The sequence below is a fragment of the Tenebrio molitor genome, chromosome 3 (genome assembly GCF_963966145.1).
Source record: "Tenebrio molitor chromosome 3, icTenMoli1.1, whole genome shotgun sequence".
Lineage (NCBI taxonomy): Eukaryota > Metazoa > Arthropoda > Insecta > Coleoptera > Tenebrionidae > Tenebrio > Tenebrio molitor.
Genome location: NC_091048.1, coordinates 3,963,187 through 3,979,991, shown reverse-complemented (window position 1 = coordinate 3,979,991; position 16,805 = coordinate 3,963,187). Strand labels below are relative to the sequence as shown.

At 36.5% G+C, this 16,805-nt stretch overlaps 1 protein-coding gene across 1 annotated transcript; it reads left to right on the top strand.

The window, feature by feature from the left end:
• Window positions 1-5,245: 5,245 nt before the first annotated feature.
• On the top strand, window positions 5,246-6,382 carry LOC138125676 (uncharacterized). The gene has a single exon (XM_069041115.1). It carries the CDS (start codon window positions 5,246-5,248, stop codon window positions 6,380-6,382), a length of 1,137 nt encoding a protein of 378 aa, XP_068897216.1.
• Window positions 6,383-16,805: the final 10,423 nt, after the last annotated feature.

Below are 16,805 nucleotides of genomic sequence, written 5' to 3'. Positions count from 1 at the left end.
CATTATCACGGGAATTTCTTCTGCGTTTTCTTCTTCTACGAGAGTTTCTCCATCTGCTTCTAGATCGCAGGTTTCTGTTTGTTTATCTTCCTTTTGTGTTTCGGGTACGTTGAATTCAATGACGTTTTCTGGGTTTTTCTTGAAAATTTCTTCGTCGATGAAATCAGTGAAATCATTTTCTGCTTGATTACGTCCTGTGAACGTAACGTCTCTGCTTCGAATAACTTTTCTTGCTTCTGGATCCCAAAGTCTATATGCCTTCGATTGTACCGAGTATCCGATAAAAATGCATTTTTTCGATCTTGAATCAAATTTTCCCTTTCCAGGCGTTTTATCAAGTGCAAAGGCTGTTGTCCCAAACTTTCGGAAATAGCTGACAATTGGGGTTCTTCTCGTCCACATTTTAAATGGAATTTCACCTCCCAGGCTTCGAGAAGGACACCTGTTCCTGATGTGATTTGCTGTTAAAATCGCTTCAGCCCAAAAACTTGCGGAGAGCCCCGATTGGATCATCAGGCACCTCGCCGTCTCCACCAAGCTTCTGTTTTTCCTTTCGGCTACTCCATTTTGTTGTGGCGTGTATTCTACAGTGAGTTCGTGTCTGATGCCTTCTTGTTTCAGGAAATCTTCCAAGTAGTGACTTGTGTACTCGGTTCCGTTGTCAGATCGGACTGTTTTAATTTTTCGTTCCGTTTTCTTCTCAACCAAACATTTGTACTCCTTGAACTTCTCGATAACTTCACTTTTCTTTTTCATGAAATATACTTCGCACCATCTTGACTTGTCATCTATGAAAGTGACGAAATATCTTGAACCAGCGAGAGAGTTCACGCGCATGGGTCCACAAACGTCTGTATGCACGAGTTCTAAAAGTTCTGTAGATTGAGATACCGACCTTGTGAATGGCTTCCGTGTCTGCTTGCCCTTCACACACGTTTCACAAACGGGTAAAGCTTCGTCGGCCTTAATGTCAATTCCATCAACTTTCTGCTTGCGTATAATGTTCTTCAAATCCTTTTCGTTGAGGTGGCCAAAACGTTCATGCCATTCTTGTAATGACATAGATATCTGCGACACTCTGCTTTCTTCGAACAACTCGTCGATGTAGTACATATCTTTATCTCGACGTGCTACTATTAGATTTTCTCCGGTGTCGGGATTCGTTACGATGGCTTCGTTTTTTCTGAAGATAATTTCAAAACCGTGTTCGGTCATCTTCGCGACTGACAAGAGATTCGATCGTAGGTCAGGAACGTACAGAGTTTCGTCTAGTCTCACAGTGAGATTTTCTTCCACACTCAGTTGTACAGTACCGCTTCCTACAATTTTCGTTGAGCAGCTGTTGGCCAAATTCAGGGTCTGCACTTTCGGGGTTTTCATTTCTTGGAATTTTGCCTTTTCAGAACACATATGTGAAGACGCACCTGAGTCTAAACACCATCGTTTATCGTGTTCGACGTGAAGTTTCATAACGACTTCTGCCTTTCGGGTTGATTCTGTGGGTTTCGTTTTTGGATTTTTTGGTTTGAAGAGTTTCGATCTGCAATCCTTGGCCATGTGGCCAATTTTTCCACATGTGTGACAAGCGAATTTGAAACGTTCAGTTTTAGATTCTTCAGATTTCTTGGGTTGACTTGACCTACCGGGATTTTTACTAATGAACATGGCATCTGAAACGTTTTCCTTCGAATTTCGTTTTCTAGCTTCATACTCTTCCAGGAGTTTTATCTTCAGTGCTTCTAATTGTGGTAATTTCTCTTGAGTTTCAATAGCAATTCGAAAATTTTCGTACTCGTCGGGAATGCTGTAGAGCAGAAGGATGGCAAGAAGGTCATTGATGATACAAAGTTCCATCTCTTCGAGTTTGTCCACGACGTCGAAGAAGTTCCGGATGTGATCCCTCATATCCTCACCGTTTTTCATTTTCAGCAAAATTAATGTTTTCAGGAGCATCGCTTTTCGAGCGGGTCCCTGAGACTGGTAGACGCTGTGTAATTTGTTCCATATGTCTTTTGACGTAGGACAATTCTTGATCTGTTTAAGTTCTGATGGGCAGATTGTTAAAATTAAATCTGACCTGGCTTTCGCATCGTTTGATTCCCACGTGGTTACGGCTTCTGGTGGTTCTTTTGGTTTCGGAATTGTTCCGTTCACGTATTTCCAAGAATCATTCTTAATGAGCAAAGCTTCGATTTGAATTTTCCAAGTATCGAAATTTTCTTTTCCAAGAGGTTCGATTTTCACGCTTGTGTAGCTCATTTTTCGTTTTTGTAGTACTCACAAATAGCTTCAAGTTACTTTTTCGTTGCGGAATTCGTACAATTTCTTATTTTTCAGCGCAGTGGGTCCATAACCTGTAGAGTCTTTATTTCTAGCTTTTTGTAATTAATACAACTTTTTGTCATAACAAACTGTAGTTGCTAAGGCAACTTTAAACATATAACTAGATTGGAGTTTGCATATTTCCAATATATTCACCGTTGTCTTAAAAATAAAAAAATAAAACATTTGAAAAAGGACAATAAAAAATTATCGAAAAATTATCGCTGTAATCCAAAAAATAAAGCCTTACGATTGGTCGAAAACGATGATGAATGAAATAATCATTGTAAAAGCAGTAGTAACGGCCGTTGCCCCAGGAAAAAAGATGATGCAATTTTCACAAAATAATGTGATTTTTGAAATAAAATTATGATACCGAACAGACTTCCAGTATGAAATAATAGTACATATATTACATGAGCAAGTACAGAATAAGTAAAGAATAAAAATCGTTACTTGCCAGTACCTATAAATCCTATAATCCTCTACTTTGTCTATAGCAAATTTATCTGACTCTAAAAGCCCGACTAATAAACCGATAATGTTCAATTATTCACCGAAGGGACACAAGATGAAACCAACCATTTCATTGTATTTTCACCTTAAAAATATTTTGCCATAAGGGTCATTTTTGTCTCATTCATAATTCTTGACAAATCAGGTAGAAACTCCGAACTAATATTCATTCCCTCATCTGCAGGGAGTAAATGCAGATTTAATCGTAATACTTTGGGAAAATACAACTACAGAACTACACAATGCTGCTCCCTGTATTTGGTGAATATTATACAGAAATTAAACAAATTTTTTTTCAAAAAAATCTTTGGACAGGTCAATTTTAGTTTATAAAAATACATATTTTAATACAAAATAAAATTCCAAGCAATCATTTGTTTTCGAGTTATGACGTCATCGATAGTTTTTTTTAAATAGAAACCCCCTATTTTTGTTCTTGATTCTGATAGGCCTTTTAATTGTCTAAACGCCAGTATAAAAATTTTGTTATCTTACATAAGGAAATTTTTGAGAAAAAAAAAATAAAGTTGAAAAAATAAATTTTATGACAAACAAAAACGAGTCAAAAACTGTGTTAGTAAGTACTTAAAATTATGGAATTCAATGTTCGAATTGCCATCCTCCAGCTTGTTGACAATAAGCAAGTTTATGAAGAAATTCCCCCTGTTTAATTTACTCTAGTTTTATCCACACACCCAATCAAAATTGAAATTTCTATACGTTGTGTTTCTGATAAATGAGTCATTTTCGAAAACGTTTTGTAAAACAAATAACACATACGAATGAAATTGACAGTAACATTTGACTGTTTGATTTACCTACTTGATTTTTTGACTTGTTTTTGTTCTTTATAAAATTTAATTTTTTCTACGGTACAAAACCGGCCAGTTTTCTAGCAACAAGATGTCTTAAAGAACTAGCTCTTCACAAACGTGAATCGGTACCCGGAAGCCGCTGAAGCAATTCAACAGGATTTTTACGTAGACGATCTTCTGACGGGAGGAGACTCACTTGAAAACCTAATCAAATACGAGATCAAATAATTCAAATTTTAGCTCATGGTGGTTTCTTATTACGTAAATGGGCCGCCAATCATCCTGCATTAATTCCAGATAGTCACGAGCCTAATCTCAACGTCAGTTTCGATAAGGATGCTTACACTAAAACGTTAGGGCTTTTTTGGAATCCTAATCACGATTCGTTACGGTATCAGGTAAAACAGTGCGACATTCCGAAAAGACTAACAAAACGCGAAATCCTGTCTAAAACTGCCCAGGTATTCGATCCATTGGGTCTTGTGGCGCCAGTAGTAGTAAAAGCAAAAATAATCCTTCAACAATGCTGGAGTTTGAAAATTGGATGGGACGATCTATTACCTGAAAGTATTTATTGTGCATGGGTTAGGATCTTGCAAGAACTCGCTCACTTAAACGAAATCGAAATTCCCAGAAACATAATAAAATCAAGCCCCGTACAGGCGCAGCTACATGGTTTTGGTGACGCATCACAAATCGCATATAACGCTGCTGTCTATCTAAGAACAACCGATCATAGTGGCAATCATCAAGTTCATTTAATTTGCGCTAAATCTCGTGTGGCTCCTCTTCGAGCTGTTACGTTACCACGCTTGGAGTTGTGTGCCGCCCTAATTTTGTCGCGATTATTTAATACAGTTTTACGAACGATAAATGTTAAAATCGATCAGCAATTTCTCTGGACAGATTCCACACTCGTTCTGGCATGGATAAACTCTACATCTTCAAACTTACAAACATTTGTAGGAAACCGAGTTTCCGAAATTCAAACGCTAACGGATGCGAAAGATTGGTATCATGTCAAAAGCGAAAGTAACCCTGCGGATGTATTAAGCCGAGGTGCCTTACCTGGTCAACTCAAAACTAATAAACTGTGGTGGAACGGTCCTGATTGGCTGTCAGAAAACAACCACACTTGGCCCGTATCTAACATAAACCTTTCGGATATTGAAATTCCAGAACGGCGAACTGTCACTCTGACTACTATTCATTCTCGCGAAAGACAACTACCGCTTCTTACAAAATTTTCAAATTACAAAAAAACTGAACGCGTAATGTCATGGGTATTGCGGTTCATCAACAATTGTAGGAAGCCAAACCGAAGGCAAATCTCTAGTTCTTTAACGTGTGAAGAATTAAAAGATTTCATGAAGGCCATTATACGTTGAATTCAAGAAATTGCATTCAACGATGAATTAGCTTGTCTTAAACAAAACAAACCGATTAACAAGAAATCACGTTTACTGTGCTTAAATATTTTTCTCGACAAGAATGATAATTTAATTCGCGCGGGAGGTAGGTTGCAAAACTCATCCTTAACTTACGATGTCAAACATCCCATCGTGCTACCAAACGATCACCATCTGATTAAGATGTTAGTCAAACACGTGCACATCGAGCAACTGCACGCTGGTGTTCAGGGAACTTTAGCCGCGTTGCGTCAAAATTTTTGGATAATTTCTCCACGCAGTGTGGTACGCAAAATTTTGCACCAGTTTTTGCAATGTTTTAAAGTCAAACCAAGCGTCATGTATCCTATTATGGGTAACTTGCCCAAATCCCGTGTCGAACCAACCAGACCATTTTCAATCAGTGGCGTAGATTATGCCGGGCCTATTTACATCAAGGAATGTGGTGGTCGCAGTAAGCGTACTGTGAAGGCATATATTTGCGTCTTTGTCTGTTTTTCAACTAAAGCCGTTCATTTAGAACTAGTTGGTGACTTAACGACTCAAATCTTTTTGAATGCGCTAAAACGCTTCATATCAAGACGTGGTCATGTGTACCATCTTTATTCGGACAATGCTACAAATTTCGTTGGCGCCAATAAGGAATTACTAGAACTAAGAACATTTCTAAAGTCAGCTTCATTTAGTCATATTACAGAAAATCTGGCTAATCAGGGTATCTCGTGGCATTTTATTCCCCCCAGATCCCCGCACATGGGCGGTATTTGGGAAATAAACGTAAAATCCATTAAAGGTCATTTAAAGAGAACAATTGGAGAAGTCGTGCTTTCCTACGAAGAATTGTATACCCTGTTAACAAGAATTGAAGCAGTCCTAAACTCTTTATGTCCCTTGAGTAACGATCCTAATGACCTTAACCCCATAACCCCTGGTCACTTCCTCATCGGAGAGCCACTAACTTCTATAAGTGAAAGAGATCTTACGACGACGAGGATCAACCGATTGACGCAATGGCAAAGAGTGGAACAGATGAGGCAGCACTTTTGGCACCGCTGGCAAAGGGAGTACCTTGTTCAAAACATCAATCGTTCCAAGCAGCTCCGCAGTTCCGGTTCCAGACCGTCCACCCCCGCCTTGGAAGTTGGTTCCATGGTGATTCTAGTTGAGGACAACACGCCGCCACTACAATGGAAATTGGGACGCATCGTAGAACTTCATCCCGGAAGTGACGGTATTGTGCGCGTAGTGTCCGTAAAGACTGACAATGGCATCTTCAAAAGAGCCACGCGAAAAGTGTGCGTTCTGCCAGCGAATGAATAGACTATGTTTGTATCGTGTAAATATTTGTTATAATTATGTACCTATTAACCCTTTTTTTACAATTGTCTTCAATGTTTGTATTTTTTAATGTTTTTTTGTCATGTTTATGATGTAACAATCCTTTTTCTAATAACCATGTTCGATCTTTGTTAATAATTTTTGAAGTCCGTGCCTTCAAGGGGGGCGGTATATGTACAAAATAATGTAGTTTTGAACGTTATTGTTAGAAACAGGTACTGTAGTAGGTAGTCCTGCCTACTTTTTCTTGTGAGAGGGGTGAAATCACCCACCCTTATTTAAGTCGGGAGATAGCGGTAAAAACCAGAGTCTACCACTATCCTTGGTACTTAACACTTGTACATCAACATTTGTCATACAATAAAGTTTTAAGTATTTATACAAAGACGACCATATCATTTGTACGGCTAATATCACCACCCAACAGTGATTAATCGTTCATAACCCAACATGAAATTAATAAGTGGAAATTTTTTCAGCCAATCAAAATCATTTATTTTGTTGTTGTCTTGGTTATGGCTCGTGAACTAATTTTTCTATTGGTCTTTAATGAGTGTCGTACGATTTAAAAATTTATAATTGAAGAAGCATAATGTCCGTGTCGTTGCGATTTTCTTACCGAATATGCCCTCGCGCATTGATTAATATTCGGGAATTTTATTCTCATGCATTTCCAAAACGTAATTAGCCCTCGTGTTCCACTCGGGCTAATTAGTACGTTTTAGAAATGCATTCGAAAAAATTTCCGGAAATAATCAATGCACTAGGGATATTATAAGTGAAAATCGCACGACACTTAAAAATAGCCACTAGAAAAACAGAATTCGGTGTCGTTTCTATAACAATATAGAGATTTCCTGGAAATTTTTTGCACCTAGCTAACCCAACATGAAATTAATAAGTGGAAATTTTTTCAGCCAATCAAAATGATTTATTTATTAAAAATCTCAATTTTTTTTTCCGTTGTCCAGGATAATTCCGTTATACAACTTGATTTTTTTTTGTCAGAAATTTATAATTTAAGAAGCATAATGTCCGTGTCGTTGCGATTTTCTTACCGAATATGCCCTCGTGCATTGATTAATATTCGGAAATTTTATTCTCATGCATTTCCAAAACGTAACGTAATGGCCTATTTCGCGGGACAAAACTCGAAAAGTGAGTGTATCGCTCTGAAAATATGTACTGTAATATTTTCAGGGTTTCTGATTACGAACTTGATATCAGAAAAAAATTAAGTTATTGTCGTGAAAGTATATACTGTCAGCTTTTCGAGGTCACTGATTACGAATTTAATATTAGATTTACCAAATTCAAAATGGCGGACCCAAAATGGCGGATATATTTAAAAAAAATTAAGTTATTGTCCTGAAAGTATGCCCTATAAGCTGTTCGGGGTCGCTGATTACGAACTTGATATCAGATTTGTCAAATTCAAAATAGCAGACCCAAAATGGCGGACTTATTGTGAAAAAAATAAGTTATTGTCCTGAAAGTATGTACTATAAGCTTTTCAGGGTTGCTGCTTACAAATCTGATATCAAATTTAACAAATTCAAGATGGCGGACGTATTTTGAAAAAAAATAGTTATAGCTCTGAAAGTATGTAGGTACTATAAGGTTTTCGAGATCGCTGATTACGAATTTGAGATCAGTTTTATCAAATTCAAAATGGAATCGTATTTATTAATAAGCAGTGAACAATTTAAATGAAAACGAAAATAATAGAAGCGAAATAAACATGTACTAACTTCGATAGTGACGTTTTGTCAAGTCATTTTTCTTTTTTTGTGTAAAAAACATGCAGAGTTCGAGGAGCATTATTCCACCTCATTTTCATTTTCGATATAAGAGGGTGCAACAATTTGTCCTTTTAATTTTGGGAAATCGAGAAACGACCACCTTTTTTTTTAATTTTTGTTTTTAAGAATTTCTAGTTGTTTTTTAATATAGAACTCCACTTATCAGGTAAGGAGATTACAACCATAAGGTTTACCCAGACCCATGGCGGGAATCATAGAGCTGACGGAGCGCGCCAACGTTTGCCGCGCAAGACGTTAACGGCTGTAACTTTTAAATAGGCAACTTTATGCAGTGCGCACTTTAATATTTAAAAAATTGGGATGGAGCCGAGTCGAAGACCCGGCCTAGTAACTTACCCGACATCAATTTAAACCAATCTGAATTGACCCGAGATACCTACCTACCTTGTTCGTGTTAACCCACATAAGTCGTCTTCTAATTCTCGCAAATAGTAAATATCATTTCCAACATAAAAACACACGCCCTTTCAACTGGTAATGTCAAATTTCCATGTCACCTCATTATTTTTTCGAGCAACCCCCACCCTCTTCCACCCCTCGTAGTCGGATTGACACCAAACTCTATTCGGTGGTCACTATTATAGAGTTATTTCCAATGGCAAGATCCGAGATTTTTTTGTTAAAAGTTTCAGCAGTTATCACTGTCGATCTATGAAGACGTAAATTACTTCATAAGTCCGCCATATTGGAAAAATCCGCAAATGGTAAACATCGTTTCCGACATAAAAATACATGCCCTTTCAAACGGTAAAGTCAAATTTCCATGTTCCGTATAATTTTTTCGACCTACCACCACCCTCTTCCACCCCCCGTGGTCCGATTGACACCAAAAGCTTTTCAACTCGAGAGACCATGGGTAAGTTTGTGTTGGTCAAATTTGAAAGCAATCGGTCAAAGCGTTTTTGAGTAATCGTGGGAGAACGAAAAGTGGGACAGACAGACGCACAGACAGACGCACGGACAGACGCACAGACAGACGCACGGACAGACATCATTCTAAAAACTTCATAAACGTGTTCAGAGGACCTCAAAACGTAAAGATCTGATGAAATTAGCAATTCGAAATTTTGGACCGATCACAATAACTTACCTACCTTTGGTCGGGTAAGTTAAAAATACAGTCGGAACGTTATGGATGTGGATTGGGGACTTGTCGTTAAGTTGGCACTACCAGCAAAAGTAACTAGGCGCGCCAATAAGGTTATTGGAATTCATGACAGATCTCAGTAATGTACAGTTCAATCATAAGTTTTAAGCGACCTTGAGTTTGACAATCCATATCCAAAACATTTCGAGTATATACACTTTAATGAACATGTGCATGTAAAAATCACGGCGGTTGCTCGTGGATATAAAAAGTATACTCCACTTGTATCCCGGCATGAAACAAATAAATGTGCATTGCAGTCCTACAGTTAGCGTTGATTTTACAAAAGAAAGAAAACATTTTTTATCAATTAAAGTACATACAATAATTCTACATATTTTGCTGATCGATTTCCATTTTATAAAATCAAAATCCCCCACGTTGTTTTTACACTATGATCACTTGAATTTTATGTTTGGATTTAGATGCACCAAAGCCTCATCTACAAGACTGTGGACAAAAAATCTCGAAATTTCTACCTTCAATTTTCGAGTTTTGGCCAGCGAAACAGGCTATTCGCCCCACTGTGCACCGCCCGACTGCCCCTTTCGTCCGACGAAGATTTGTAGTCGAGAAACAAAAAAAAAAACATCTTGTTTATGGTGTGTTTTATACCAAAGTGTGGATCCAAGATTACAGTACTTATTTAAGAGGTACCCAGGCTCGACAATTACGGGTGCAATTGAATGAACGTAGACCAGTTGGTGCTGAAATCGTTGATTACGAGTTTTATCACAATTCCGCGAGCAGTGAACAAGCTTGGTTAGTCAAATCTAGCCTGTAGGCACACACCAAATTTTCATAAACACCACAATACCCGTGAAGGGGAGCTTCCTGTAGTGATCAATTCTCTTACTAATTTAATGTAATTATTAGGTTTTTAATGTTAATGTTTAATTGCTTTTTTTTACTCATTTAATGTAATTGCGGTTTTAAAATAAAAGGCTGGGGTCCTTTAATTAGTATTTATTACTAGGTATGTCCTCACACATAGGTAAAGAAATCAAGACTAAATAATAATTAATGTAACATTTGCTTTAACCTTGTTCTAAATATGCTCTGTTTATATCTTATTATTTACTTTCCATGTGGTCATACACATTTAGTTTAGGTTGCAATAGTCGAATGACATTTGGCCGAAGTTGCAAAATTAATTTTCATAAAAACGAAATGTTATTTTAAGTTTCCGTTTTATTCACGGCGTGGTTGTGATTAGTTTCCGTGGGCCCCAGAAGGAGAGCAAAAATTCTTACTTTGTCAGTCGATTTGTTTTTGTATGATTAATTCCAATAGTAATTTACGAATTTCCGTTATTGCAGTAGGTAGAATTTGTGAAAAATCTGTCTTATCTGACATGGCTGTATTGACGATATTGTTGTTTTTTATAGCTCTTTTTGCTTTTGCTTCATTTTTTTTATTTAATCGAGGTGTGTGATTTTCTGCATAATCATTGTAATGATGTTCAAAAATTTTCAACGTTATACCCTTATTATTTTTCCAGGAGTCAATCAATAGTCATTTTTTCTTGATTTTTAGTTAATTCTATTTCCATTTAATTTACTTTTTTACCTATACGACTGTTGAATTATAAAATGTGTTGTGTCCTGAACAGATTACCATAAAAACGGCAGTTTTCACATTTTTAAAATGTTTTTTGCTATATCTTTAAAAACAGGTCAAAACCTAAAAAAAAACCAAATTGTTCTGAAGCGGCCTTACTAGTAATTTTCTTTTAAAATCGTTATCTACATGTGAATTAATTATTATGACATCTGTGACAATAAAGCTAAGACTACATTGGGTTTTTTAAAATGACATATAAATTGCTGCCCGAAATTCCATGCTCCCAATAGTAGATACTCTCTGGAACATTCAGTATTTCCGAAATACGCCCGTAAGTTACCATTTTGGAAAAGAGTTATTATTTTAACTCTATTAAAGTTGGAAAATTGGAGGCATTCTGACAATTCTGACAGATTAAAAACAAGCTTCAAAATTTAATTCAAAACATCAGTCATAATGACAGTAAAGCATGAACTACATACATCGTTTTTTTTGTGATTTGACAGTAATTTGATGTACGAAATTCCGTGGCCGCAATTCTACATGTGTGTGTTTTATTAGACACCATTTTGTCGAGAAATGCGATAAACAAACTAAATTAAAAAAAAAAGGGAGAGAGCCGAAAACGAAGCTCGAGATCGTCCTCGACGCTATTCTTCTACGCCGCCCACGATCGGCGGGACCGTTCCCTCGGGCCTCGCCTCGTTTCCCCAAAAAAGCTAAATTCAAAATAGAAAAGGAATTGGCGCGCCGGACGAGGACACCAAAGATAAAGAAATAAGACAAACAGGAGCTCTTACCAAAAAAAAAACTGTTATCGCTCTGACCGGCCGTTTGCAGGCGAGGTCACCAGCAGAACTCAACCCGAACAAAAAAAAAACGTTCTGCCTGAAACGACGCGCTGGCTTCGCGAAAACTAAATTTTTTTTCTATCACCCTGGCCTTGATCGTCACGGGGCGGTCGACGTTTCTGGAGACCTGGACGTTCCTCGGGGACTCTCTCGGGTGGACGACGAAATCCAGGCGTGGAATTTGATTCCGCACTCCGGCTTTTGGTTCTTCACGAACCTTCCGTCGGGGATCCGTAAATCCGCTCCTCGGCGTCTGGGTTTGGACTTCCTGGACTCTTCTTCCAACCTCACCCTCTTCGGACCCTCGACGTCTCCACACCCTTTTCTCGCCGTTCAACCACTCGCCGTTTCAGCCCCTTTCACAGTCCCACACCGATCTGACCTCCCTGACCAAAGACCAAAAAGCCCCGCCCCGCATTCTCTCCTATCTTTTATAGTTTCGCGTCGCCCCTCTCTATTCGGGTTATTATTATTTTTGGCGGAAAACGTCGTGCGCACGATGATCGAATCATTGACAAAACTTGCATTTTTTTTTAAGTAACAGTACATTAAAAGCGAAAGAAGATAAAAACTAGTCAAGCAAAAAACATTTCTTGATTCGTAGTAAGTGTGAGTGACATTGAAGTTACGCACCACACTTGATTAAGGGTACTAACCTTTAAATTAAATGTTCGAAATGACGCCCTCCGTAATCGATGCACGCTCTTGTGTGACCTTCGAGCCACAGAAGCATGAGTTCTCATCAACATGTCAAAATTTTATCGAATTGCCTCGGTGTCAACTGGAGTCTCATACACAATCTGTTTTAAATGGCTCCATAAGGGTTTAAGTCCGGTGAACGAGCTGGCAATAAAATTGATCAATTACGACCTATTGCAGAAGCAGAAGCCATTGACAAAATGCAATTCGACGTGGTGGATCTTCTGATTTTAAGTGTTGGACGCGTTGAAGATGAAACGGATGTAATCCCTGTTCGTGCAGCGTTCTCCAAATTGTAAAACTGGAAACGACAATTCGTAATGCAAGTCGTCGGCAACTAACATTCGGTTCTTCGTCAACAGGACAGGACAGGACTAAAAGTCTAATAATCCCTTAAGGCGATGTCACTCGACCCGTTTCTGCCTAGTTTTTACTGTATTTCAAATCAAAATTACGGCGGTACGGTTTGAGCTACGAATTTCAATTTTTTTTATGTGAAAGTTTAACGTATAATAATGTTCCGTAACTTATTCATATCTGCAATAAGCGTCTGTTTTCCTGCAAAAAAAAATTTGAAAAACGTGAAAATAACGATTACTTTGACTACATAATTTATGCAGAAGTACTGAAGTATTTGTGATTTTAACAAGTTAGGGAACATTTTGTAACTTTTTACTAACATTTCTTGAAATAAAAAATCAAATATATTTTTAATTGGCTTTACAATTTTGTGTTAAAAATCACCAAGTTTAAGAGGAGATTTCGTTACAAGAGATTCACCATCCTTCATTTTCTTTCTCACTTTCTCCTTCATCCCTCTCGGTGCGATCGGAAGTGAGCCAGGGTGTTGGACTTTGGACTGGCGGCACTTTCGCACTTTATGGACAGACATGTGTAAACGATTACTTTGAAATTTACCAGATCGAGAACGGACACCACCCACCATGAATATTAATATTTTTATTTTCGTCTTCAAGCCCAGTTCAACTTCAATCGTTTTCATTGAATGTTGTAATTTTCAGTTTGTTGATTTGTAGTGTTGTTTTTGTTTGTGTTGTTATATATAAAACTATAAAAAAGTGCGCTTAGCGATGGGTAAAACATCTAAAATTCCACTTTCCAAACCAAGAAAAAGTAGACGAAAAATGGGCAAATTATTTAGGTAATAAGGTGTCACAAATAAAACGAAAATCTAATATTAAAAGCTTTTCATATTATGTATTATAGAAACCACTGTTTGCAAAGAAAAAATGTGTTCGAAGAAAATAAAGGTCTAACCGCCAGTACTTCTACATCTCTAATTTCTCCTCAAAGACAATATGACACTTTTCGGACAGCGGATGATACTTCTGCACCTATGTCTGCACAATCCACATCATGTTATGATAAAAAATATTGCTTTGAAAGCGACGAAAACGAAAAAGAAATTGGTAATGATTTTGAAAAGAAAAATGACAATTATATAAGGTATTACATATATATTTTAATTAAACGTTAATACTCGTAGTTGTAATTTGATCATTATTATATTTTCAGAACAGAAAATGAAAAAGTGGAAGGTAGACGCCTAATAAATGTATCCCATTTTTTTGAACAATGCATGTCTTTTCCTCACTGCGGCTTATTTTCTTGTTCATCAAAACATGTAAAGTTAGTTAAAGAAGTAAGAAAAGGTTTCATTTCGAAATTTGTTTTGCCAATGTACAGTGTGTAAAGTTGAACATATGGTGGAGAGTGATAAAAAATGACGGCAAACTGAATGCTAATGGTGCTGCAGTCATGGGAACTATAAATGTTGGTTGTGGATTTTCTCAATTAAATGAATTAGCAGGTTGTCTGAATATGCCGGGTATGTCATATAATCTATACCAGAAAATTAAGAACAATCTGAATGAAATCTTTGAAGAAGAGTGTTGGCAGTCAATGATAGAGGCTGGTAGAGAAGAAGCGAAAATAGCAATAGAATCTGGCAATGTAGACGAAAATAATGTACCACTTATCACTGTTATTGAGGATGGCGCATGGTGTAAAAGATCCTATCGAACTAATTATAATACAAAATCTGGAGCAGCTTGCATAGTCGGTGAAAAAACAGGAAAAATTCTCTTCTTGGGAATACGTAATAAGTACTGTGCTATGTGCAGTAAAAATCAAGAAAAATCCCATTTATGTTTCAAAAACTGGGACGGATCAAGTTCGGCCATGGAGAGTGACATTATTTTAGAAGGATATAAACTTAGTATGGAAATGCATGGAGTAAAGTATGCATTTCTTGTAGGTGATGGTGATTCTAGTGTATACAAAAAAATTCTAGAATCAAAACCTTACGGTACTTTTATGGTACAGAAAATAGAGTGTGCAAATCATTTTCTAAGAAATTATGCCGGAGTACATACCGGGTGGGGCATCGTATACGCGCACGCGAGAAATCGCGACTTCTAATTAAATAAAATTATCGAAATTTTTCAGACTTACCTGGCTATTGGTAAGGTACATTTCATAATTTTTTGATAATTTTTCACTTACAAACAAAGCCAAAAAAAATTAAAATGTAAATTCCATCAAAAAGTCAAATTCTGATTTTTATACTAACCTACCCAGATTCACTTCCTGTAATGATTTACGAAATCTACGGAAAAAAATACCAATTAGTATTAGATTTTGAATTAAACGCAGTTTTACATTTCAACTTTCAAAATCATTTTTATTTATGACCTGCTACTTGTGCTGTCGTAAATTTAGGTGACAATGGAAACTGTCAATTTTATGGCAAAAAGGTTTAAAACGGTCGGCTATACCTTTGTTGGGAAATTATACCATTGTGCCGTAAATCACCCGTCTGGTTTACGTTTAAATAAAAAAGCGAATTATTTAGCTAACCAAGTCAAAATTTGTAATTGTGCCACCAGGGTTTGATGGGCTAGCAGATACAGATTCATTTAGTGTAAAAACTTTATAGGTAAATTAACATTTAATTTCACAAAACTAATAAAACTGTTACGGCCTTATTAACAAAAAAAATTTAAACAATTCTCAAATATACCGTATCAATAATTAGTCAGGTATATATATAAAATTTCGCCAATTTTATTATTTAATTAGAAGTCGCGATTTCTGGCGTGCGCGTATACGATGCCCCACCCGGTACACTATTACGGATATTACTATCAAGTAATAGTGCAGTGCTAATCAACATAATTACCGGCGTCTCGACTCCACATTTTGACTTTGTTGTGTTTTATTATGTTTTGTGTCAATGTTAAGGAACTTCCTTACGATGTGACATGAGTATAATAATATACCTTTTTGAATTTCAACTACCAATGTGTTCCCTAAATCCAGAATTTTTAAATTTTTAAAAAGAGATTGCGCTACTATTCCCGTAGCTGAAATTATAAGTAGTAAAATCGAATTTTTTTCTAAACACCAAAGATTTCTTATAGCAACGGAGAGCTCTAAATATTTATTAATTTTTGTGTTATATGTCTGTGTTATATTATGTGAATTTGGAACAGTTATAATATCTAAAAGATATCCTTGCTTTTGTTGTTTATTTAAAATAATAATGTCTGGTCTGTTATGAATGCCAGTTAAAACTGTTCCATCAAAATATAATTTGTAATTGATTATATAATTATATAAATATAAATTGTGATTGATACTATTATTCTACTATCCCACCTCCACCCGGCGGCACGGCAATTTTGCAGGAGTACATACACTATTACGGATATTACTATCAAGTAATAGTGCAGTGCTTATCAATATAATTACCGGCGTCTTGCCTCCGCATTTTGACTTTGTTGTGTATTATGTTCTGTGTCAATGTTAAGGAACTTCCTCACGATGTGACATGAGTATAATAATATACCTTTTTGAATTTCAACTACCAATGTGTTATCTAAATCCAGAATTTTTAAATTTTTAAAAAGAGATTGCGGTACTATTCCCGTTGCTGAAATTACAAGTGGTAAAATCGAAATTTTTTCTAAACACCAAAGATTTCTCATAGCAACGGACAGCTCTAAATATTTATTAATTTTTGTGTTATATGTTTGTGTTATATGTATTATGTGAATTTGGAACAGCTATATCTAAAAGATATGCTTGCTTTTGTTGTTTATTTAAAATTATAATGTCTGGTCTGTTATGCTTAATATGAATGTCTATTCTTATTATTTGTATTTATAATTATTGTAATATTCTAAATTTCTTCAACGTCTATCGTATTTCTCTAACCTAATACATTATCAGGTACCTAGTTGTTTATTATTTTTCTCCCTACCGGTTAGAAATGTAGGCTGTGGATACCTCATTTGAGG